Source organism: Phaseolus vulgaris, chromosome 9 (genome assembly GCF_051622355.1).
Source record: "Phaseolus vulgaris cultivar YP4 chromosome 9, ASM5162235v1, whole genome shotgun sequence".
NCBI lineage: Eukaryota > Viridiplantae > Streptophyta > Magnoliopsida > Fabales > Fabaceae > Phaseolus > Phaseolus vulgaris.
In genome coordinates, this window is record NC_143506.1 from 36,738,398 (window position 1) to 36,763,774 (window position 25,377).

The 25,377-nt window shown below is 28.2% G+C and overlaps 2 protein-coding genes across 2 annotated transcripts; both read right to left on the reverse strand.

Moving 5' to 3' along the window:
- Positions 1–4,423: 4,423 nt before the first annotated feature.
- On the reverse strand, positions 4,424–5,509 carry LOC137821808 (EPIDERMAL PATTERNING FACTOR-like protein 6). Its single transcript, XM_068626565.2, has 3 exons — positions 5,330–5,509; positions 5,060–5,142; positions 4,424–4,860 (listed from the first exon to the last, which is right to left on the reverse strand). Exons 1-3 carry the CDS (start codon positions 5,496–5,498, stop codon positions 4,627–4,629), a joined length of 486 nt encoding a protein of 161 aa, XP_068482666.2. The 5' UTR covers positions 5,499–5,509; the 3' UTR covers positions 4,424–4,626.
- A 6,974-nt stretch (positions 5,510–12,483) lies between these two features.
- On the reverse strand, positions 12,484–16,567 carry LOC137820400 (IQ domain-containing protein IQM1). The gene is made up of 9 exons (XM_068624473.1): positions 16,219–16,567; positions 15,360–15,870; positions 15,017–15,131; positions 14,868–14,933; positions 14,661–14,749; positions 14,452–14,539; positions 13,985–14,215; positions 13,695–13,796; positions 12,484–13,311 (listed from the first exon to the last, which is right to left on the reverse strand). Exons 2-9 carry the CDS (start codon positions 15,809–15,811, stop codon positions 12,865–12,867), a joined length of 1,590 nt encoding a protein of 529 aa, XP_068480574.1. The 5' UTR covers positions 15,812–15,870; positions 16,219–16,567; the 3' UTR covers positions 12,484–12,864.
- Positions 16,568–25,377: the final 8,810 nt, after the last annotated feature.

The window sequence follows — 25,377 nt, forward strand, 5'->3', positions numbered from 1 at the left end:
AAGAGTGATGCCTCTATCTACTATTGTGGGAGGGGTGAAGGAACGCATTATTGCAACAAGGTATCATGAAGGCTCGAGCATAGGCAACATGGCTAAAGTCTGTTGACCTTGAATCTCCACCATGGAGAAGTACCGACTCTTGCAGTCATGATGTCTTACCGACGATGAAGATGTAGTTTGAAGAGAAACTGAATAAAATATGTTCACTTATGGGTTCTTCTTAATCTGACTTTTTATATTTAGATTTTAGAGTTGCTAGCTAATTAGATATCAATTTTTTTTTAATTATAGAAACTACTTTAGATACCAATAATTTTTTTAGTCTAAAAAATAGTATGTAATTTAATCAATATAACAACTAATTATTTTTTGTCTCTAAAATTAATTTCTATTTAATGATTTTCTTGTAGTAATATATTAGTATGAGTACAATTGATTAGCTTCGTATTAGTTTAGAATCCTGATGGAAGAGGCCATCAAATCCACTAGTAGAAAATTATTAAATAAAAACCAATTTTAGAGACAATAAATAATAATTAGTTGTTGTGTTGACTAAATTAGCTAAAACTTTGGTAGCTAATTAGATATTAATTTATAAACAATTATCAATAATAAAACTAATTTAGATACTAATAATTTTTCTAGTCTTTGAAATAATTATTTTAGTTAATATAACAACTAGTTATTATTTATTGTTTCTAAAATTTGTTTTTATTTAATGATTGATTTTCTTGTAGTAGTTGAAAGCTTTATTAGTGTTGTATTCAAATTTCTTGTTTTCCTATGCTGATTTTTATCAAGACAAAAGTTACCTTTTCAATTTCTTCTCTCTTTTAACTCTAATAATTTCAGTACAATCGCTTCCTAAATATTTTATTGTTAAATGTGGTTGCAAGAGTAAGTTAGAATTATTGATCATTACAAACATAAAAATATATGGGAGATTTATTTCATTTTTCAAAAGACAAATTAAATGTTACAACAAGTTTCTCATTGATGTTAGATTATTTTTTGTAAGATTGAAAGGAAAGTGAAAGTAGTGAGACTTTCTGTACCGAACAAGAATGCTTGGGATCTCGGTCCAAGCATTTGGTTGTGATCAGCTCGACTTTGGGCTCAAAAGCGGGTCATTGGCTCGACTCAGTTTCACTGATAGGCCCGATGGAAAGAAATTAAAGTAAAGAAAATAATAAGTTTGGTCAGATGCTAATATAAAGTTGTTAGTTAAATAAATGCGTCAATATATATATTAAGCTGTTAGTTAAATATATGCGTCAATATATATTAATTTGTTAGTCAAGTATATATGTTAATATATGCAAAGCTGTTAGTTAATTAATATATGCATAAAACCGTTATTTGAATATATAGAGATATTAGCTAAGTGGTGAGCACCCAAAATTTTCTTTCGCGGTTAGCACTATGAGTAAAGGTGCCCGTAGGAAAAATATTGTTTATATTATGCTTTCAGTTGAGATTATATTTTGGTGATAGAAAGTTGTTAAATGGATAACTATAAAAGGTGTTTGAGACTCTCGGAAAATGTATGTTGTTTTTTAGTACTAGAAACTGAAACAACTGATTATTATTTTGTATGCTCTCACTGACTTGATCGTCGGGGTGTGATCAAATGGTAGAGTCACTTTGTCTCAGTGGAGCGTTGTTCCAATACACCAAGAGGAGATAAATTATAAGCAAATCTCTCTATTTAGTCTAACCAAATGTCAATCGGTGAGAACAATTTCTATATAATGAAATTGCTAGAATTAGAGTTTTATCGAAAATATAAATGTGATATAAAATACCTAAAATGATGGATGGCATAATGATTTAAAAAAACAAGCATTTCACTAGTTTAGTTTTAATGTTGTGTTTGGTAACTTAATTGTATTTTTTTTTATATTCTTTTGTTAAACTGGGGTGTTAAATTAACACACTAAATATGGCTTAAATACAAATAAAAAATTATTTCTGCATGAATTAATCATTCACCACTGATACACCAACAAACAAATGTTTAATTCCACATAATAATAATAAGTAATTAAACAAGGGTATGTTTCATTCATTCTCAAACCATAAGAATAAATATACATAATAAGTACATATTTTATATATTCTATTTTATCATGTAATTATTTTTGTATTAATATGCACATTATATATATATATATATTATTTTGTTATGTAATTCCTATTGTCATTTATCTAATACATTGTTTTGGCATTCATATTTTATATATTCTATTTTCCTATGTAAGTATTATTGTTATTTCTTTACTTACTCGTTATTTATTAATACTAGTGGCAACATAGGCGCTAGAAAACGTATGTGCATCCACTTTTTTAATTTTATTATTATTATTATTATGTATATTTATATTTATTTAAATGAAATATAGATTTTTGTGTATTCGTATTTATGCATGAGACTCATGTTATTATGTTTCAAGAGATTTGAGAAAGAAGAGAGATAAAGTGAAAAAGAGCAAAGAGAAAAAAAGGTGATAAAATTCAAAAATTCAAATTGAAAAGCAGCAATAATCCGTGAAAATTAAAGAAATAAAAATATATTTCAAAAAAATAAATTAAAATAAAACTACTCTACATTCAAAACTACTTTTGATAACCGTTTTAATATATTTTTAAAAAAATAAAAAAACACAATGCTCATAATACATTAATAAAATTAAATATTAATATAAAAATAAAATAGAAAAAAAAAATTAAAAAAAAATCTCCTTTATATATACTTTTTAGATTGAAATAATATAAATAGAATTATTCATTAAACTTGTGTTCAAATATCATACATACATGTTAACAAAACTCCTCTCCAACCACACATAAGAAGAAGATGTATTCTCCCACTTAGCTTGTATTTGCTTCCGGGTTAGTACTGTGTGCATGACGATGAAAATGAGAAGATGATTTGCGTTTGCTTCAAAGAAAGGAAGTGGAAAGGGAAAGTTCGGTGGGTTTTTTTCCCTCTCATTGATGAAGAGAAAGCCACATAAACTTCTTTAACTTACATTTTTATCCTCAAATATATAATGAAATAATTAAAATCATTTAATTTTTTTATTTTTTTTAAATAGACTGTACATACCCAAATAAATAATAATAATAATGTAAAGTATTATTAATACTAATAATATAAATATTAAAATAATAATAATATTTAAAATGAATTTATAAAATAATAATAAAATTATAAATAATAATATTAACTAAAATAATTTTTTAAAATAATGATAATAAATGAAAATCAAATAATTTTAATAAATAATAATAATAATATTATTAATTATTTTTATTTTATTTTATATATTAAATATTAATAATGTTATTAATAATAAAAAAATATATAATTTATAAAAAAGTAAATTTATATAATAATAAATAATATTAATCATCTAAAATACTTAATTAATTTTTTTATATATAAATGAATTTGTAAATTTTAAATTTTTTTCAATCTCACTCATCATATTATTTATAATTTTTTATGAAAAAAATTTATATTCTAAACATGATAAGGGACTTGTATTTTTATATTTCATATTTTATTATTTAAATATTTTAAAAATAAAACTAAATTTGTAAATTTACATTTTTACACATTAAAAAAAATTAAAAATTTATCACAACAATCTCATCATTCACCAACTTCAATAAACTTTTATCACTCATTCATTCTAACATACTTCAATCCAAACATCCTCAACTTTCTTCACACTTCCACTCCCCACACCCTCCTTTTTACTCTCCCACACCCTCTACTCCAAACAAAAACTTTAAAAAATGAAACTTTGAAGTAAATTATTAATTAATACAAGTGTAGAATGGACACAATTTTTTCCTTAAAAAATTTCTTTTGACACCACACAATAAAAACATAATTCACATTATATTATAATAATACTATAACATTTAAAATTAAAAAATAAATTCAATATAATTAAAATATTATTTTATTCGCTTGTAAAATGTATATATAATAATATTTAAAATTAAAAAAAAATTATTTTATTGATTTGTGAAGTGTATAATTTCTATTATGCTGTTAGCATATCAGCTCTTTTTTAAATTATTATAGTACCTTATCTATATGATGCATATACATTACATTTCTATTATTATTTTTTTTCTATTTTTCTCGAATATTAATCTGCTATATTATTTATTACAGTTTTCATTTATCCTAATAATCATTTCTTTTTTGTGTGTGCTATTTCTTTCTTTCTTACAACTTAATATTTTCTAAGTTATTACAAGCCCTTAAGATGTGGTGTAAGAGGGAAGGTGTGCTATTACATATTTAATCACACTGCTAAACCAGCTTAAGAAAATTGTCATGGAAACTTTTACAAAAGAAAAAACCATGTAACTAAGAACAGTGTAATTGTAAAGCTAAGCCAGGTTTCATAACAGCAAATTAGCAACAATATAACACCTTGAGGTAAAATAAACAAATAATATAATATTTGTTAGGTTTAATTAGCAACCATTCATCTAAGATCAATGTGGAGAAACTTGCTGGTTTTAGCACAAATCTGAATCAGTTTGTATCCAAAGATTCAAATTTCAAGGCTATGCACAAACATAGAAGTTCTGGTTAGGTGATCATGGGTTGAAGTAAGTATTGCCACATTTGCACTTCCATCCTTCAGGCTCGTAATTGGCATACTGAGCACCCAGAAGATCTTTGTTGGTAGGAATTTGAATAGGATCACAGGGAATGCAGCCTCCACATTTGTGCTCACACCTTGGTGGTGTTGATCCTAGCCTGTTCAGTCCCCTTAATGCTTCTTGGTACCTTTTGACCTTTGATTTCAATGTAGTTTTTCTTTCATTCCCCTGCAACAACATGAACATGTAAAACACAAAACAAACATGTAAACTTATCAAAAATGTTTGTTTGGCACATGAAATGGAAAATATATGTATGACATATGATAGATTTAATTAGAAGAGATGTAGTGGTACCCTATGATCAGTGTACTAAACTTATACATGCCCTTAATAACGAGTTTAGTTCCAAGACATGTAGTGGTACCTGTGTAGGGTCAAAAACATGTTTTGAGAGGCCTTGAATTCTTGTTTGTTCATCAGCTACTGTGGAAGACTGTTTGAAGGGTGCTGTTGGTGATAACCAAAAGGTGGAAAAGGCAACAGTTCATTAGAGAGAGAGTGGTAAATGGGATTTCTGCTACTTGGACTATGAGATAAGTGAAGCAGTTAAGTGTTTATGTAGATTATATGATGTGAAAGGGGAAGAAAAGTGATTCTGTGGCAACATGTATGTGGATGAAATGAAACTACTGACCTTGTTGAGTTGAAGCATCAAACAGGAACAAAGGCTTGCTTTTTACGCAGACCAAGTGTGAGAGTAGAATTGAAGCCATTAGAATGTACCACATTCTTCTTGTCTTCACAGTTGTGGACATCCTAAAAGGATTTATGCGAAAGGGTGTTGTGAGAGAAGATAGGTCCATAATGCAAAAGCACTTCTAGCAGAGTTTTTTGGGTTGCAAATGACTCTCACTTGAAGAGACCAAATACCACTTTTGCTAACTGAGATTGGGGCAACGTGTCACAAAAAGAACAAAAAAGTGAACACTCAGAGATATGCTCAAGACCCCACCAAAGATCTGTGGAAAAATCCTTTATCAAAGAGAAGGGAGTTTCTCACTCCTCAAAAAAGTGGCATACAGGTTGGCATTTCTAACATTTGACTTGTCATATGAAAGACAGATATCAATCCAGTAACAATTTCTTGATCCTATTTGATTTTATCCCTTTCACATCATTCATCACTTTTTATTTCTTCTTACCTTTGCTCTATATACTCAGTAGTAGAGTGTCAAAAATATTTTCATATATTAAAAAACTATGATGATCTACCATGTCTTAAAAACTTCACAATAAAATGTTTTATGACAAAAGAGAGAGAATCTTACCTTGTGTTATATAATAAAATGTTAAAAACATATAATATAAAGTTCTATCCATTAAATACTAACTGCAGCAGGTGCACCTGATTCGGATTCGTTGTTAATTGATTACTGAGCTACAATGTCCCTATATAGTGTGAAGCTTCAAAAATATGCAGAAGACTGCCTAGGCTGCAGAGCCACTTCTGTCATAATTTTTCATTTTTAACAGTCTGAAATGACTTCCCCATACCGACTCAAATTCCTCGGTTGAAAACATTATTAATATATTATATAGTTGTTGTTGATTAAGAATTGGAAGTGTACTTTTCACCATTAGAGGAAATTATGAAGGAAATATGTAGCGGCTAGAATCATACAAGTCATAATTGCAAGTGCCTCAAACTGGAACAAATGGTACCATGCAGGCTAGTGTGGCAGGAACAAGATTGATTAAATGGCAAACTAAAGCAATAGAGGCAGAATGGAATGCATCATTTCATGGTTAAGTCAATTTCATGCAGGTTGGTGGGAACAGGAAACATGCAGTGAATCAACCCTCATTGAATTGAATCACTATGAATGATGGTCAAAGGTGGGTTGGAGGAGAGCAAGGTTGATATATTCATGATATTGACTAAAGTGGATATGCATGAAGCAGTCTTTATTACTTATCTCAATCTGTACCCTGTGCTCACTCACTCAAAGTTGTTTCCACAGACACCATTTTCAGTTTGATTTTCCATTAATGAGGAGTTGAAATTTCATAAGAAGCTTTGAACTCAGGTGAGGTAGTATTATGTTGACAGCAACCAAAGAAAAGGGCTTATTTCGATTGGACTTGTCATATTTAAGAACATTGTCTTTTTTTATCAACAACATCTCTCAACTAAAAGTTAACTTTTTTCTTCTTTTATAGTGCAAGATCATCAAAGTGAGTTTTCTTTAATAAAACCTTCTTCATTTATGTAACTAAAAATCAAACACATAGTAACTTGTTTAAGGAATCTAGTGTTTTTGACTTGGACTGACCTTGTTCACCATTGCATTATATTATGACTTCAACCCCATGATTCTTGCTTAATGTGCATTTTAACTTTATGCTTCTTTAACTTGGATAGTAACTTATGTTCTTGGGCTCACACTCTGCATTATGACAACTTCTTCACTCTCATCAAAACTAGTTCCAAAGATTGAGATTGGTCATGAATATTAGGACCTGTTATAAATATACTTACATATAATGACTCAGTACCATCATGCTTTTGTTCTAAAAGAAATGAAAATATACTCACTTTTCGTGCATGTTTGGTCATCCACCAAAATCAATTTCTCTCGTGTTGGTATACACATATAAAATCTTGATTGAAATTAATGATAGCATATTTCATACGTGCTTAACTATTTAAAACTAATGTTACTTAATTGTATACAAAACTCAGTTAAACAGTGATTAATCATTCAAAAAACAACTACTACTATAAGTCTTTTATAATGATCACAAACAGTTTTTTTCTTTCTTTTTCTGACAAAACCATTAAATAGTTCCATAAATTTTAGTTTTTTTTAATAAACTGTGGGATTAACACCATCGTCTAAATAACATGTTCTACAGAAATCAAACTTACATTATACTTTTCCTACAATCTCAATGTCTATTACCAAGTGTCTTACACTGATCATTACCAATAACTATGATTTCATTGATCTTGTTAGATGGTGTCCAGAAGATCTTGTGCTTTATGAAAATTCCCCCCCTTTAAATTCATCAACAAAATGATATAACTTTACAACATGATTTTATATGGTACAAATGAATTCCATAGTTTGTGACATGCACATGATGGTGTGTCATACTGAATAGGCAAGAGGGGATGTGAGAAGATAAACAAAGATGTCCTTTATCTCCCATTTCCATAAGCAGAAGCCGCCTTGGAAGAAAAAAAGCTTCAGCAACAGAAGAGGGTATGACTGATGAGAGATATTTCAGTGTATAAATACTTTGACAGTGATGGTTGCAGAGTGTGGTAGGGAGAAAGATTGGTGCAGTGCAGTTTGTGCATTACCCAAGTTATCTTTGTGTGCCCTGAAATGAGATTTTGGATTGTGGTCCCTCTTCTGCAGCTATATTGTGCAGTGTAGTCTACACACTGCAGTCTGATGCCAAAGATTACCATATCAGTGCAGTATGGACAAAAAGAGCTGAAAGAGAAGTGGCCCCTACAAAATTGGTGTGACTACCCCAAAATTAGTTAAGACTATTTCATGGTGAACCAAGTGATTTATAGATTAAAAAAAATATGAAAAGAACAAGAGCAAGATCAATGAATGACACACTTTTGTGGCCATTCTTCTTTTCTGGAGTATGGTGAATGATTGAGTGATTTGATGATTCGGTCCTGAATTGTCTTCACCAATTGATATCCAATCAAACATCAACTCAGAACTCTTTGCTTTGTTTATGTTAGAAGCAAGGAAGGAACAAAGTGAGAGAGTGAAGAATATATCACCTATCTCCCTCTTTTGTATTCCTATTACTAAAACTATAACTATATATGTATAATTTATTCATGATATTTTTAATTAAAAAACATATTTACTTTTAAAATCTATCTTTGAAAAAGAAATAAACACAAAGAAATGTTTCTATAGTAGAAACCTACAAGTTCATGTAACATATCCTAGAGGCTAATGTCTAATTATTACTTAAGAAATCGTATTAGTTTTTATTTGATTACTTTGTATAATATATAATAATTTGCTTATTCAATCACTTCATACTAATTAATCTTCCTCTAAGATATATATTTTGGTTGATCACATGGAAATAATATTTAGAAAAACATTAAAAATAGATATAAAAAATTAGAAACTAAGCATGCAAAAATATCAGTTCTGATTATGTCAATGGTCCACCAATTAAGTATGTCTAGTCATGTTAAATTAAATTGATTAATATTAAGAAGAATGGTTAGTTCTTAAAAGGCATTCAAAATAATAAAATAATGTCAGACTTATAGAATTAATAAATTAGTTCTTATATAGAATGAAAGACTATTTTTTTATTTATCAAAAAAGGAATAAAGAGAAATTATAGGAATTGGACTCCAACTTTCTTCTCGGAATTCTCCTCTAGAAAGTTAAGATAAAATTTCTCCAAACAAAATAAACTAAAACCATTTTGAAAGTAAAGTTTGAATGAATAACTTGTTAAATATAGAAACTTAAAAAGCCTCCAAACTTTGAATTTGGATCTTCTTTTATTTATAGCTAGATCACAATGACTTTTAGTGCTGTCAAGTTGGGTTTTTCAGAACGACCATATTCATACATCATTATCATTTGGATATCTTAGTTTTGACTAAGAAACTCACATTTTAAACTTATTTGTGCTCTTTTGGTCAACTTGGGTGTTTGCACACTTAGAACAGAAGGTGGATTCCACTAATAAATTATAATAAAAATCAAATAAATTTGTAGTAAAACAATTAAATGCAAAAGAACGCGCTAGAGGAAAAACATTCCACAAAGTTAATGCATGTGTAAAAAACGACTTTGTAAGAATTGCTCACCTAGGATTTTTGGATAGAAGGTATAATGGTCAAAGTTTGGTGGGGATTCGTTGGTTAGTTGTTAGGGTTTTGTTCTTTTATAATGATTTTCATCTTTTAAGTAGTTAGGGTTGTTTTTAGTGTTGTGAGATGGAGACTCAAATTTTTATGATTGTAATATTTTTTTGATGTCTCAAGGATTAAAGTTGTTCTTCACCAATCAAGTCATTTTATGTGACTCAAACACAAAAGAAGACTTTTGTACAAGTCTTGAATAATACATGTAATATTCTTCTTTAACAACTATTTTCTCCTTGTATTAAGGGAGATTAATGAAAATGTGTATCTCACAGATTTTGAAGATTGCAAAAGTTACCTTTACGGAAAAATAATATTATCTAAAGGTGAAAAAACTTTTACTCATATGAACATGTGCAAAAAGTTGGATCTTGTCTGGAAATATCTAAAATCTTATAAAGTTATTCTTTTGGGAAGAGGGTTTTATGAATTTGCTTTTTCATCCTTGTAAACATGAGAAAAGTCCTAGCATTGGGGTCTTGAAATATCAATTTGAGTATCTTGAGAGTCATTAATTAGACTAAAGACTTTTGTGACATCTTCCATGAAGCTCACCAAAGCTCAAATTTAAGTCAGGACCCACGGTCTTCTTATGCAATATTGGCAACCAAAAGCAATTCTCTCTACAACGAGAAAGATTGATACTCCTCTTTCTCTTGATGACTACACCATGAATAAATCTAGATGTTTTTTTTGCTAGAGTGTTGGTTAATATTAATATGTTATTTGCTTTTCCTAATCAAATTTTGGTGGAAAGATTGGACTTTGATTTTATCATAGATATTGAATTTGAGAAGTTGCCTTCATTTTACTTTTTATGCAAAATGATAGGGCATGATATTTCTAAATGCGGACGACATCTTGATAACCTAAATAACACGACCAAACCGCTTACTGTTTTGTCAACACCTACTGTTGTACAATATAAACTTGTGGCTATTTAGACCAAGGAAACTAATGATGTCCCTCAGTAGGAAGTGGTTGGTGTCACAGATAAACAAAATTATGCGGTAGAGGTACATATATATCATAATGTATGGGTGGTGGAAGTTGAAGGAGATGCTATTGATTTTGATATCCTTGTTGAAGTTGTTGTTAATTAGGTGGAGAGTGGACCTCTTGTTGGTTAAAAGTTTAAGAAATCGTCTAAAGATATAGGGGTTAGTTCATGACCTCGGGATGATATTTTTGTTGATATACCCTCTTTGGAAAATGTTTATTAATTTGATGATTTGCTACAAAACAAAGAACTCATTATCCCCTGAAAATTTTGGTCTTTAAGAAGGATTATCTAATCTCAAATTTGCAACTAATGCAAAAAAATTCTAAATTAGTTGTTACCAAATTGATTACTTTTAAATCTATCTCTCAAAATTTAGACTTGCAAAATTGTTTTGAATTTCTTTCTGGTGATGAACAAGAGTCATGTCCGACCATCTTGCTAGCAGATACATGTGAATCTAACCGACTGGTATTTTCTTAAAAGAAGTCAACTTGGTCTTTAAGTTCTGAGTTGAAAAGATGGAAAATGAGGAATCATTAAGTGAAGAAGATGAATCAGTTCAAACCTCTAAGAGACTAAAATGTCCTCTTAAAGCTAGAGTGAAAGTTAATAAGATGACCTCCAAAACAAGTCAAGCCAAAAAAAAGTAATGGTAGTGATGTGAAACAATATCATTTGATTTTATTATCGTTGTTGAATGTAAATGGGGGTTCATCTTTTTAGATTTTTGAGATTCAATCGTTCTTTTTTGTTGTCTTTTTGGGAGCTATGCATTAGAGAATGTTCTTTTGTTTTCTTTATTGGCTTTTATTCTTTTTTTCATTTTGTTTTTGGTAAAAACTTCCAATGTAGTTTCTTAGGTTACCACTACAAAAAAATCATATTAACCCACAAATTATTATCCACGGATCTAAATTTGTAGGTAAACTCAACATTAACTAAAGATTATTACTCATAAATCTTTATTCGTAGATATTATTTACGGATTTTCATCCATAGGTATTACGTACGAATATAGTATGTAGCATTACTTACGAATATGTATTTATAAGTATTACCAACAAATGATAAATTTACTCAGTCATTTATATATGTGAGTATTATTAATAATATTAATAATAATAATAATTCTCATTAATAATATTTTTATTAGTTTATTATTAATAAGTTACTAATATTATCAATATTATTAATAATATTTATTATAATAATTAATAATATTAAATTTATTAATAACATTAATAACATCAATAATTTTAATAATATTAATAGTATTAATAATATTAAAAATATTATTAATATGAAAAAAATTAATAATTAAAACTTAAAAATATTTTCATATTAATTTTTTATAATATATGTATATATATTAAATAAAATAAAAGATAACCCCTGCTAGCCCACCTTTTGGTTGGGTGGGTTAAGGCCACCAATATCTCTAACTACATTGGGTTAGCCGATCATGTCTCATCCATCTTAATTTCATAGGATAATATTCTAAAATCCGAACAATAAAAGAAAACAATTAGTTAAGCATCAAACTCAAATTTAACTCAAAAAATATATTTCTTAATTTAATACATTCTTTGAAGTCAATGGTATGCATTTTTTGCCTAATTTTTTTGGTACTGGAAAGTTATTTTTGAATTCAAAATTATTCTATTTTTTTTTTAATTTAATGCATTGTTTGACTTCAATGGTATGCATCATGTTGCCTAAAACTTTTGGTATTTGAAAAAGTTACTTTGAATTCAAATTAGTCTATGTTGAATTACATAAACTCACCTCACATGTTGATAATAATATATTGTTAATTTATTAAAATTTATTATATTGATTAGTAGAATTAAAGTTAGCAAAAAATATACAAACACGTTTTTTTGTGTGCATATATATATAAGTAAAAAGCTAATAGTTGAAGACAAAAAAAGTTATTTCATTTATAGCTGAATTTGTATAGCAGACAAAAATTGATGTTGTGTTTAATTAGAAACTTATACTCTAATTACAATGAAGAATTAACTAATGGCCTTTTTAGAACAAAGGAAAACAAGAGATTAATCAATAGTGTTAATACACAATGAAGAAATAAACAAATTCTAAAACCAAAATAGAAGAGGTTTTTTGTCACTAAGTGAACTATGTACTTGGTCTGAGGCAATCCTTAACTTCACCATTAATTCTCTTCCATGCTTCTGGTTCTGTCTGATTTGTTGTGAAATTTCATATGCACTTCAGATATGAAAAATGGAAAATTTTCAGAACCAAAACAAAACCAAACATGCACTTTGTTGTCTTAACTTGCAGTAGGAATTGAGCGTCTTGGGCTGGGCAGGCCCATGTAAGCAAGCCTTGGAGACATTCTGACTTTTGGGCTGGGCCTTGGGGATGGGATTGGGCCATAGGTATATGGGCGTGCAGAAGCAGGCCTAGGGGAGAGGTTAACTTGCTCCAAGGCCCTTGATTGAAGATGTTCAGGGTAGTCACGCACACACCCTATCCTTGGTCCTGCTCCTGTGGACCACTTGCATGTTAGCCTCTTAGAAACATCAAAAACTGGGACCTCAACCTTCTTTTCAATCTCTTTCTGAACTGTTGTTGCATTAATGGTGATGCCATTGTTGTTCACTGCTGACCCTGATTGGAAAGGTAGAGGAGGACCCTTCATTTGCTGTGACTCATTTATGTCACTAAATGAAGTGGACCCTACAATTGAAGGGGCATCATCATCAATGGCACATTTCTGCAAGGACACAGTACAACAGATGAATTAGTAACCGATAAAATAGTTATAACCGATATAACTGATAAAGCCGTTACAACAGATAAAACATCGATGAAGTCGTTACAACTTCAATACAACTGATAAAGCCGTTACAACAGATAAAACATCGATAAAGTCGTTACAATTTCAATACAACTGATAAAGCCGTTACAACCGATAAAACATCGATAAAGTCGTTACAACTTGATCGATAAATCGTTACAACTACAACTGATAAAACAGTTACAACTATTACAGTTACAACTGTTACAGTTGATAATCTAAAATATTATAGAAATACTTTTCATAGATTATTTGTTTCACTCTCAATAATTAATTTCACTTGGTTAAGAAAAATTTACCTTCACATTGGAAAGGTCCACATTGTGTTCGTCAAGAAAGCTTATAAATTCCTTGAAGTTCTCTTCTGTGGGGTGATAGTGACCACTGTAAGGCCAAATAGCCTGCATTGTTTATCAGCACTTTGTGTATAAGTCACAACAATAATTTGAGTACGTGACAAAATGCATTAAATTTCTCTAAAGTGATGTAACGTGTAAAGTGGAAAAGTTTGTCTCCATGCATGATTCAATTAAAGTACTATCTTTATGAACTTTAGATTAGGAGAAGGAAAATATTATGTGTTATTTACCTCAAGTACGCCCTGTTGAGCCACTAATCTTCCTGCAGCTGTTGTAGCAGCACCAGCTAGAAAGCTAGAGTGTTGAAATGAGCCTTTCTGCTTGCGCCCCACATACAAGGACCTTGTGGTGCTGAGAACAAATATCCATTTGGACTTTCCATCAGTGTCCACAAACCTTCCATCCTCTCTGTAAACTAGCTTCCCCTCTTTAACAATTACTTCATATTCTTCCCTTTCTTTCTGCAATGGTTACAACAAACATAGGTTAATACTTATTCATGCACTTCACAAATTAATGTAAAAAGTTTTGTGTTGCTAATTAACCAAAAGGACTTAATAGTTATAGTATAACTTTTAAGTAGTTTGCAAATTGTACATGATGGTTTCTGATTAAATAACAATATGAAAGACTTTACACCCTTAAGTACTGTTTATTTTCTTCATTAGAAATGTAAGGTTGATCAGTGATAACTTACTGGTCCAAGATATTTAATGCACTGGCGTTGCAGGATGGCCCTTGGGCATTTCTCAAGATTAATTTCTTTACCATCTCCAACATCCAACCTGCAAATCATAAAGGACAAAGTTAACCATCCAGATCCTTAGCTTCTACAGTTTTTGCCAGCAACAAGATAAATGTAGTCAGAAGATATAGATGATTAGATATCTTAGAACAAGAGTTTACCAGTAGAAAAATGGCTGGGTGCTTTGGCTTTCAAACCAAATATCATAATACATGTGCAAATTGTGTCCATAACGATGACGTGGGTCAATCTGTTCAGAAAACAAACAAAAAAATGCACATTCACAACATTAGATGAGACCATAAACTAAAATGTAACATAATTTCATGGCTGAATAGGAGTTATTGATGAACTAATGGGTAACTTACAGCTTCAAGCCAATGTTGCAGGGCCAACTTTTGAGCCTTATCATCCTTGGACAAACCTTTTCCAACCTGTTCACATCCCAAATAAAATTATAAGAATAAGAAGATAAGATAAATGAATTTAGAGAAAGTTGAATTTCAATGGAATATACCTTAGCAGCTCTTGTCCTTGCTCTCGCCCACCGTGACATAGCTGTTTCTTGTTTCTCCCCATTAAAGAATGAAACAGAACTCCTTTTAAGAGCAGCAAAGTCTAATGCTTTCCACCTAAATCAATTAAATATCATAACCAGTTAGTAACATACCAAACATAATGAATGATAATCTTGACTGAAAATCCACATAAAGATATGATTTCACTAGTAATAATTGGAGAAAGGCACCAAAAAAACACCAAGAAATCACATCTAGATTTTGATTTCATTGTGTGTTTGTGTAGATGTAACTTGCTAGGATGAGAGGATCCTAATCTAAAAGAACTTGTTTGAGACTTACCAGAGCTCTTCCACAACAACAGCACAATCTGCAAGGTTTCTTCTGGTGCGGTAACTCTTGTAGACTTTTTGAAGTTTAGTTGCGGCAGCATCAAGCTCACTAACTGGTCTTGGGGAAGAGAAAACCACTTCTTTAGGCAGAGAAAGAACAGGCACTGGCTTCTGTTGCATCTGTTCACTTCTCCCAGAATCCATGATCTCCATTCCTTGAATGCATGAAAGGTTTTTTTCAAAGATCATGTGCTCGGGTCTGCAATCCTTCAACTTGCTTGAGCCAGAGATACCCTTTGATAACACAGAAGTGGTGTCTGATTCTCTTTTCTTGAAGCTAGCTGATCTCAAAATCACAGCCCCATCTTTTGAACCGAAGCTGAAATTCAAAGACAGACCAAAGAGAGAATGTCTCACGATTTCTTCCCAGGCTGATGAGAGTAAGGAAAGTGATAATCCCATAGAGATGTAGATCCCCCACTCTTCAATTTCTTTGAAGAAAACTATCACTCTTTTGAGTCCTGCCAATATAACACACTTGTTTGTGTTAGATGAGTTATTATAAGTACACCACACATCCACCCCAGAAAACTATTAGAACTCCACATTTTGTTGAGCTAATTTCATTTCATAATTGTTCTAGTCACCACCGAATTTTGAAAGAACAAAAAAAAAGTCCCTCACAAGCAGAATCACAACTTTTCTTTGTCCTCTTTCTGTTTTGTTGATGAAGAAAATGAAATAGAGCATGCATAATCCATTACTTGTTTGTTTAACCATGCAACCAACCCCATGAATAAAACTAGTTTGATTTTGTAACAAACAACTTCATGAAAAGCAGGAGATAAAATCCAACATGAACTATTTACCTTTGAGTATTAGATATAGGTCTTTGGTCTTTGTTGCAGGATCAAAGAAGACAATATAAATGAAGAAAGATAGGATATGTTAGTGGCTTTCTCTGCTTATATATAAGCTGTAAAGAACACAAAATTCCACACAGGTAGCAGACTTTCAAATACGTGTCAAGAATGGAAAAAGAGGGTAAAGGGTTGGTCTTTGAATTCCACAAGGAATCTGCCAACGCAACTTCGAATGGGAAAATAAATGGTGGATGGTCTTCCAAAGTTTAGCCGTGTAAATTATATTTTTATTTTTCCAAGTCCAACCCACAACATGGTTTTGAGTGGTTCAAAGGTTACGGTTTGAAATCGACCCATTTTTTTAGATTTTTAAAGGTACATAGACCCTTGTAGATTCCATAAAAGGGTACAACAAACACTAAAATTTGATTAGGGTTAGGCTGCTGGTCAAACAAAGTTAGCTTCTTTGATGTTCCATTGGAAAGGAAACTCTAGCATTGTAAATGGGTACACAAATTTTCACTCTTTTTGTTCATATTTTACTCCCTACCAAACAAGGGTCCTGTACCTTATCCTCACTCATCATCAAGAATAAAGTCAAATTGTTATTAATATCTTAAGACAAAATTATCATTTCAGACATGAATGTTTTCAAGGTATTGTGGTTTTACATTGATGAATTTATACTTAAATTTTAATTTAATTAATACATTTAATTTCTTATAAAAAAAATAGATACAACACATGGTCTTTTAAAGTTGGAAGATTAAATGCATTATTCCTTATGAAAGTTGGATATTAATTATGTTTAATCGAAAATTTTAGTGACACTATTTCATTGACAATAAAAAATAAATAAGAAATATTTAAAATACTATGTGTAAAAACTTAATTAAAAAAATTAAGTTATAAATGAAGTAAATTTAACTACTATTATTATTTTTTTGAAAGCAATAGTGATTAATTAGTGAAGAGCACGTGTTTGATAAAATGTGTGACAGACAAGAAAAAGCTCTGTAGCTTCAACCTGTTACTGTATTTTGTGTCCTTTTTGTGTTTCTTTCTGTTCTAATTTATGACTTTTTCCAATTCAACATCTCTGTTTTACCATTCTACCCTTTCATGGAGATTCATCTTCACGACCAATTTTCTATGATGAGGTGTTAATTTGATTTTTCAACTCACATGGTGGTAATAATAAAAATAATAATAATACATACCATAATATTAATTTATAATTAATACTAACTCAAAAATATTTTAATTACACGTTAACCCTTCATATAAATAAATATAGACGGCTCACTTCACACTCCAACTGATATTTTTATTTTTTATTTTTATTATTGTAAAATATAATTTATATGTCGAATATAAATAAATATTTTCATTTATTATTTTATAAATATATATTTTTAGATTTTATTTCATAATTGACTTTATTATATATTTTTTATTATTTATTTTTAGTAAATAGTAAATTATTAGTTTTTAAAGTTTTTTTCTTTAATTATTTTATGTACACGTTTTTTTTTACAACATGCTCAAATTTAGAATTAAAAAATATACTCATTTTTATTTTTAATCTGTACAAGCTGAGCCACAATTATATTAAAAAGATGAGGCTTATTAATCAATAAATTTTATACGAATCAACTCATCTCAATCCATTTTTTAGGAGTGAAATAGGAAACAGTTTATAGCACAAGTTAAACTCTATAATTAATAAATTTTTAGATATTATATTTAACCTAAAACATAAATAATATGAAAATTAAAAAAATGGCATTAAAGAATTAGAGTAGTTAGTGAGGGTCCCTTGTGTGTTGGATCCGAAATCAATACCACGTGTTCCCTTCTCATCGTACAGTCGTGAAGATTAAGTTTGGGGATGTTGAATGTTCTTGTACGGACACAAATCTTTCAAAGTTGGAGACCAAAGTTATTATATGTACCAAACACTAAATAATTCACATTTAATTTTAAAAAAAAAACTTATATATATAAATATTTTCTTAATATCATAATGGAATAATATTCTTGACATACACACCATTCGACTCGAACATGAATCATGTTGAAAAATACTCAAACTTCAGATACAACGAGATCAACTAGAATAAGTAGTTAATCACTCTCTACAAAGAATTAGGAGAATATTAGGCTTTCATGGATCTAGGATAATCCTCAGACCCATAAGAAAATTATAAATAAATGAGAATGATTCTTTGACTATACTACTTGTAATCTAAACATATTCACTGTTGAGTGTTGGAGTATCTTTGCAGGTATTCACCTCAATATACTAGGAGATTCAAGAGTCGAAGAACCGAGAGATACTAGGAGATTCAAGAGTCGAAGAACTGAGAGATTGAAGAAACTGAAACCTTGATAGAGAAAATCTGGCTTTGTTGAATTCTGTAAAAACAAAAGTTATTTCAATTTAATATACTTATTATATTTCTTTTTAGGTATTTTTTAATAAAGTTTATGATGTTAGCAACATTGCTATTTTATATTTTCATATTAATAAAGAGATAATATTATTGATCATTTTCTTAATTAACCAGAGAAATAGTTATTAAGAGATTAGGTAAAATAAATCAAGATTATATTAGAAAAAAATAAAAACATTCTACCATCTTGATTATTTTTTAATCCATACACAAAAATCTTAAACAAAGAATTAGTAAAATTTGACTTTAAAGTAGAATGTTAAAAAATATGTTGTCTTATTCTGAACGTGAAAGATGTCTTGTTTAATGAAAAATTGTTTTCGAAATGGGTTCAAAACATGTTGAAACATAGGCAAAATAAGTGGTTGGAATTGTCTTTGTAATAGGGTTTTAATGTGGCGGTTGGACATTAATAAGGTATGTGGAAAGACCATTTTGTCACTTTAATATATGCTTCTAGATTCATCATTTCATAACTATGCTAGGAAATGCATAAAGATAAAATATCTCTCTTAGTACGGTTAATTATTTATATTTAAACATAAATCTTAAACTCTAATTTGAAACCTCTAACTAAGACTAGATAATAAATTTATATTATATTTAATTTTAATTTTTTTATAAAAACTCTTAGATATCACTATAAAATTTGACATTTTAATTAGGTTGACCCCTCAAGTAACAACAATTATCTATCACCACATGAAAAAAAAGTATTATTAAAAGAAAAAAAAATACAAAAAATATAGGGAAATTAGACCAAAAATCTATATATTAACAAAAACGGTACATAGGTAATATATACCTATTAATAAAGAACTCTAAGAAAAAGGGTAGATGGAAGCCTATTATACCAATAAAAATACTCTTTGAATAATAGCAAGCTTATCAGGACATGCATTCCCTTCACGAAAAATGTGAAAAACCCTAAACCCTAAACTTGATTTTCACACAGTAATTAAGACAAGTATTCCACATATTACAAAACATCCAAGGAACATTAGTCATAGGAGTAAATGTAGCACAAACCAAGGCAGAATCACATTCAAGTCATAAACTAGTAAGACCATCTTTTGAGCTTGTTCAATAACATGTATAATTCCATAAAACTCAACAACCAAAGCAGTCTGAACATCAAGAAAAGCAAAGAAACCACTAATAAATTCCTCCATATTCCCACAGAAAATACCACCACAAGTAACAAGACTAGAAAAACCCTTAGCAGCACCATCAATATTTATTTTAACTCAACCTGAAGAAGGAATCTTTCATTGAACATGAAGAGGAGATAGAACTTTATCAATAGGAGTATTAATACCAAAAATTTTAAGCACATTGAAATCAAATATATAATTTCGCATAGAACTTTTAGACGAATTACTCACTAAACAAGTGAGATCTTTAATGACTGAAATGACTGTAGAAACATCAATTTTAATGTGAAATAAAACATAATTTCTCATATGTCATATCATCCTAATAGAAAAAATTATCACAACAATTTTCTAATGTAATTATCTTACTATTGTATGAATACTTAATTTAAATTATATTGTATAGATTTTGGAGTTATCGCAATATATCAAAATGCTCTTAAATATCTATCTTGATAATGATGGGACATATCATATATATTATTATATTAATATCCATATTCTTGCTTTTAAACAAATATATGTATCAATAATGGACTTATTTTCTTTAGAGAAGATGACAAAATAAGAAAAATTATATTAAACAGTTTTTTTTTTATAATATTGTGATGATTTTTTAATTTCATCATATTATTTTGAATGTACTTTTTTAAAAATAGATAATATATTATTTTTTTAAAATGGATGATAGCAATGTTAACACTTGACATGAATAATGAATGACATTATTTTGTTTATACAAGTAACACATTACAAGAGGAACAAATGTCATACAACATTACAATAATGTTATCACCATAGAAATTATATTGACTCATTCTTCTTAAAAAGAAAAATCAAATTAAGAACATTCAAAATAGTTAAACAAAACTAAAATAATTTATCATGATTCTAAAATAAAAAAATATTCAACTTAAATTCTAACTTTCAACCATTACTTTACATATAATGAATTGTATTACTAAAATAATAAGTATTTTGAAATGTAGTTAACATACACAATCAATCATAGTACATTTATAATCAATTATAAATTATTCATCATTAATTATGACTAATTTTAATAATAATATTAAAAATAATAAATAAAATTAATGAGAAGATTATGTAAACAATAAATAAAGTAGGAGATAGTTAGTGGAGGAAGTACATATGCAGTTGATGTGAAATGATACACATTCCCATTAATGACTTCAAAGACTCACACATAACACTTCTTAACATGGTCAAGCTGGGAATTGGTCCATCATACACCATCTTACCAATCAAATCCATATTTTTTTTTATGTAACATTACAAAGAAAGAGAGACAAAGGAACTTCACAATCATAATAAATAATGAAAGGAAAATAAGTTATAAAGAAATATGATGCACCATCAATTTGCAAAATGATGGAAATATTAAAAATTAAAGCCAATGAATCTCACTATTAAAAAAAATATTAAATCAAATTTAATTTTAAAAATAAAAAATATTTAATTATTATATTAATTAAATTATATATTATTTTAAACACTAATTTTTTTTTAGTATCGTTTACAAATTTATAAATTAATTTTTAAATGTATGAATTTGTTTCTAAAACTAAATATTAAGATTTTAATTACCAAAATTTTAGCTATCGATTATTTTATATTCTAAAATTGATAGGTAAAATATTGGTAGTTAATTAAATATTAATTAATTAATTAAATATCAATTAATTAATTAGATATCAATTAATTAATTATTAAATTAAAAATCAATTTATAAATTTAAAAATTATTTTAAATAATCATTTAGATATTATTTCAAAAAAATTTAAAATAATAATAATTTAGTCAAAAAATCTTGGTATAAATTGTTTAATTGCCTCAACTATTTTCTTCTCCTAAGTAATGTTGCACAATAACTCCACCCCACTATAGGGTTAGTTCCAAAATATCTTTCAATCCTTTGAATTTATTTGAGTTTGACCATCACTTCACCATGGTGGACTGGTTTTAATTTCCCCTAGTCATAGGACATCATATTTTTGTTCTTTGCCGTAAACAAAAAAAAAACTTGGTACAACTAAAATTTGTGTGAAAATTTGGGTTACCAAGTGGGTCAATATGGTCAAAAATCTTGACTATTCAATAATGTGTCTATCTTTGCATTCTACCCTTTTTTTCAATCCACGTTTTGAATGGTTAGGTATTTTCCTTAGGTCATTCTATACGTTCCAAGAATACTTTATTTCCCTCAACTTTATGGTTTGAGATATTTAAATTTGGTCAATGCATAAACTTGTACTTAAAAAAATCATTAAATAAAAATTAATTTTAGAGACAAAAAATAATTAGTTACTACGGTTACTAAATTAGAGACCATTTTAAAGACTACAAAATTTTTTGATTTCTAAAATTGTTTCTATTATTGATAAATAATTTTTAAATTGATATCTAACTAGTTACCAATCTTTTTGCTATCAAATTTAGAATCTAAATAATTGGTAGTTAAAACCTTTGTAGCTAATTAGATACCAATTTATAAACTATTTATCAATAATAGAAACTAATTTAGAAACCAATAATTTTGTCTGTCTCTAATTTAGTCACTATAGCAACTAATTATTTTTTGTCTCTAAGATTTGTTTCTATTTAATGATTTTATTGTACAGTTGCATTGAGACTTTGGTGGTGCATATGAAATTTTTATGTATAAGAAGATGGTAGGAAAAGAAAATTATATAAAAAAAATTATAAGAAAAATGGTAATATCTGATTCTCTTGTGTATATTTAAATTACTCCATGTATAAAAAATATATACAAGTGTATGAAAACTTTATCTCCAAATTACAAACTAATTATGTAAAGATCCACTATTATAATCTATTTACGGTTTGATATTGGTTAATTATAGAATTAAAAGAGGTATTAAATTTTAAATATATAAAGGTTAGAATAATAACGAAGTGTATCTCTTTATTCAATTTATTTATTTATTGTTAAAAAAAAAAACTTGCATTGAAACTGGTAAATGTATTTGGCTAAGATGTGTACCTTCAAGTGGACATTATATTATAGATATAAAATACACAACATGAACAACTCTTTTGACTTTTCTGTTTATTGTTCCCAAAACTTCACACATGCTCTTAGTTTTTTTCATTTCAATGTATTGGCCACTTGCATTCTTCCAAAGCAGCCATGTTAAATTATCTTATCTATCTGTATTAATTAAACTTGTTTGATTTAAATCCAAACAAATATATGTCATAATCACAAAATGTGCACATTAATTTACTACTTAATGTGACACCAACTTATGCCCACACTCTCAACCATTTAATACTCACAACCGTACCTCATATTTATACTTTCAATGTTGAGTAAGGCAATACATTTTTATTAACAAAAAACTAATTTACTAAAATAATTAAAATAGTTTATTTTTTAAGACTTTCTTACAAGTTATATAACATATTTTATCTCCTGATTTCTAATTTATACGTAAATTATAAGTTTTTACCATCTTTAATTTATTTTAGGATATAAGTTCAAATAGTTTAAATAAATAAACAAATTTAAGCATATACAATTTTTAAAAATAAGTTGAATCATTAAAAGATTAATAAAAATTTAATTATTTAAAAAAATAATATAATCACATAATAATTTATAAAACAAAAAATTTATTTTTATTTATCAACTAGTTTACCAGTTATTTATACCAAGTACTGTATAAATAAAGCTTGTAATCTAAATTTATAAACTAATTTTTTTCAGCTTGTATGACTTATTGCCTAATTGCCAACTACTAATTAACTTATAACCTAGTTTTTTTAAAACACATGTTGGAGATCCCACATCGACTAGAGATTAGAGCCTTTCATTGTATATAAGTGGGTGCAAACCTCACCCTGTTGAGCCGGTTTTATGGGATTGAGTTAAGCTTAAAGTCCATTTTATAATAACACATCCTTAATAAAAATAAAAATAAATTTTAAATATTAACATATATGACTGAGGGAGAAAGAAGAGTCTATATAAAAATAATGGCCAATAATTTAAGCATGTGACAGAATGAGATGAAATTTAGGGTTCATGGAAACTTCAAATTGATTAAAGTATTAAAGTAAATTTAGGGTTCATCTCAAGGCACATTGTTAATTAATTTAGTACATTAAGATGAGTCATGTCCACGTACTTCATATAGAGGACTTCATTTTTTTGTCCTTCTGCAAATCAAACCATACAAATCCATTGACCAAGACTTTGTTTAGAAGACGAAAATCAAAATAAAATAAAAATAGACATGTTAATATAGGACAAATAAATCAAAATATACAAATAAAATAAATGGTATTTTATTTCACTTTTTAATTTTTTTATGGTTTTTTTACTAAAGGTGATAATTTACGTTGACTCCCTCACATTGCAACTATTTTCAACGAGATTATCAAACAACAAAAGGCAGTAGAAGAAGATAGGGAAGAGGAAGTTGCTTAGTTTATCTCAAAGAGAAGAATTCGAAATAATTGAAGTGATAATTTTAATAATTACAAAAAATATATTTTAGAGATAAAATTGATTAAGTTAAATACTATGTTATAAATTAAAAAGTTATTGATATTTAAAGTATTTTTTTATTATTAATAAAAAATTATAAATTGGTATTTAATATTTATTATCAAAATTTTAACTATTAATTATTTTAAATTATGAATTAATTATATAAAATAATTTTTAGAATTGTAAAATTCAAAATACTATATTCACTATAACGAAGAAAATGATAAAAGATACATGGAGTTAAACTTAATTTTTAATTTTATTAAATTAAATATTTTGTCACAAAAAAAATTGGAGGTAGGTTATAAAATATGAAAGTGGATGAAGAAATTATCTTGGATTGGCCACGAGCTCTCCAAGTAGAATAAAGGCAAATGCTTCCTACACCCAATTATTTTTAACCTGCATCCAACATATTTTTTTAATTTCCAAAAATGTTCTTAATTCCAGAAATAAAAATCCAGAATTGAAAATAATATATTCCGAAAAAATAAATCTGGAAGTGATTATTGAGTTTCGGAAATAAAAATCCGAAAACAAAAATTAAAATTCTATTTCGAATAAAAAATCCAGAATTGAAAAATAATACATTCTGGAAAAAAAAAATCTGAAAAAGAAAGTATTGTGTTTCGGAAATGAAAATCCAAAAACAAAAATGAAAAACTCATTCCAGATAAAAAAATCCATAATATAAAATTTTGTTCCAGAAAAAAAAAATCCAGAACACATATTTTGAATTTTTTTTTAAGGACAGTTTTGTCTTTTCCGTGGGAGCGGGTGCAGTGATAGTGATATGGTGCAGGAAGCAATTGCATAGAATAAAAATCTAAAAAACCAGACACGTAGATACACACAAAAATGCAAATAACATGGACTTTGATAGCAATAGGCTTTCAGAAAATTCTTCCTCCACCATATCAATTTCAATCTACACCAATCTACACCTGATTTGTCACTAAAATAATAAAAATATTTTTATAAAATGACAAAAATATCTTAAATGAAAGGATAACTATGA

Excerpts from the sequence above, each read along its gene's own strand:
- LOC137821808 (XM_068626565.2), bottom strand. The coding sequence starts at position 5,498 with ATGGACCTATCTTCTCTCACAACACCCTTTCGCATAAATCCTTTTAGG. Across the intron at positions 5,143-5,329 it reads TGATGCTTCAACTCAACAAG|CACCCTTCAAACAGTCTTCC; the intron begins GTCAGTAGTTTC and ends TATCACCAACAG. Across the intron at positions 4,861-5,059 it reads ATGTTTTTGACCCTACACAG|GGGAATGAAAGAAAAACTAC; the intron begins GTACCACTACAT and ends ATGTTGTTGCAG.
- LOC137820400 (XM_068624473.1), bottom strand. The coding sequence starts at position 15,811 with ATGGGATTATCACTTTCCTTACTCTCATCAGCCTGGGAAGAAATCGTG. Across the intron at positions 14,540-14,660 it reads ACCCAGCCATTTTTCTACTG|GTTGGATGTTGGAGATGGTA; the intron begins GTAAACTCTTGT and ends TATGATTTGCAG. Across the intron at positions 13,312-13,694 it reads TGGACCTTTCCAATGTGAAG|AAATGTGCCATTGATGATGA; the intron begins GTAAATTTTTCT and ends GTGTCCTTGCAG.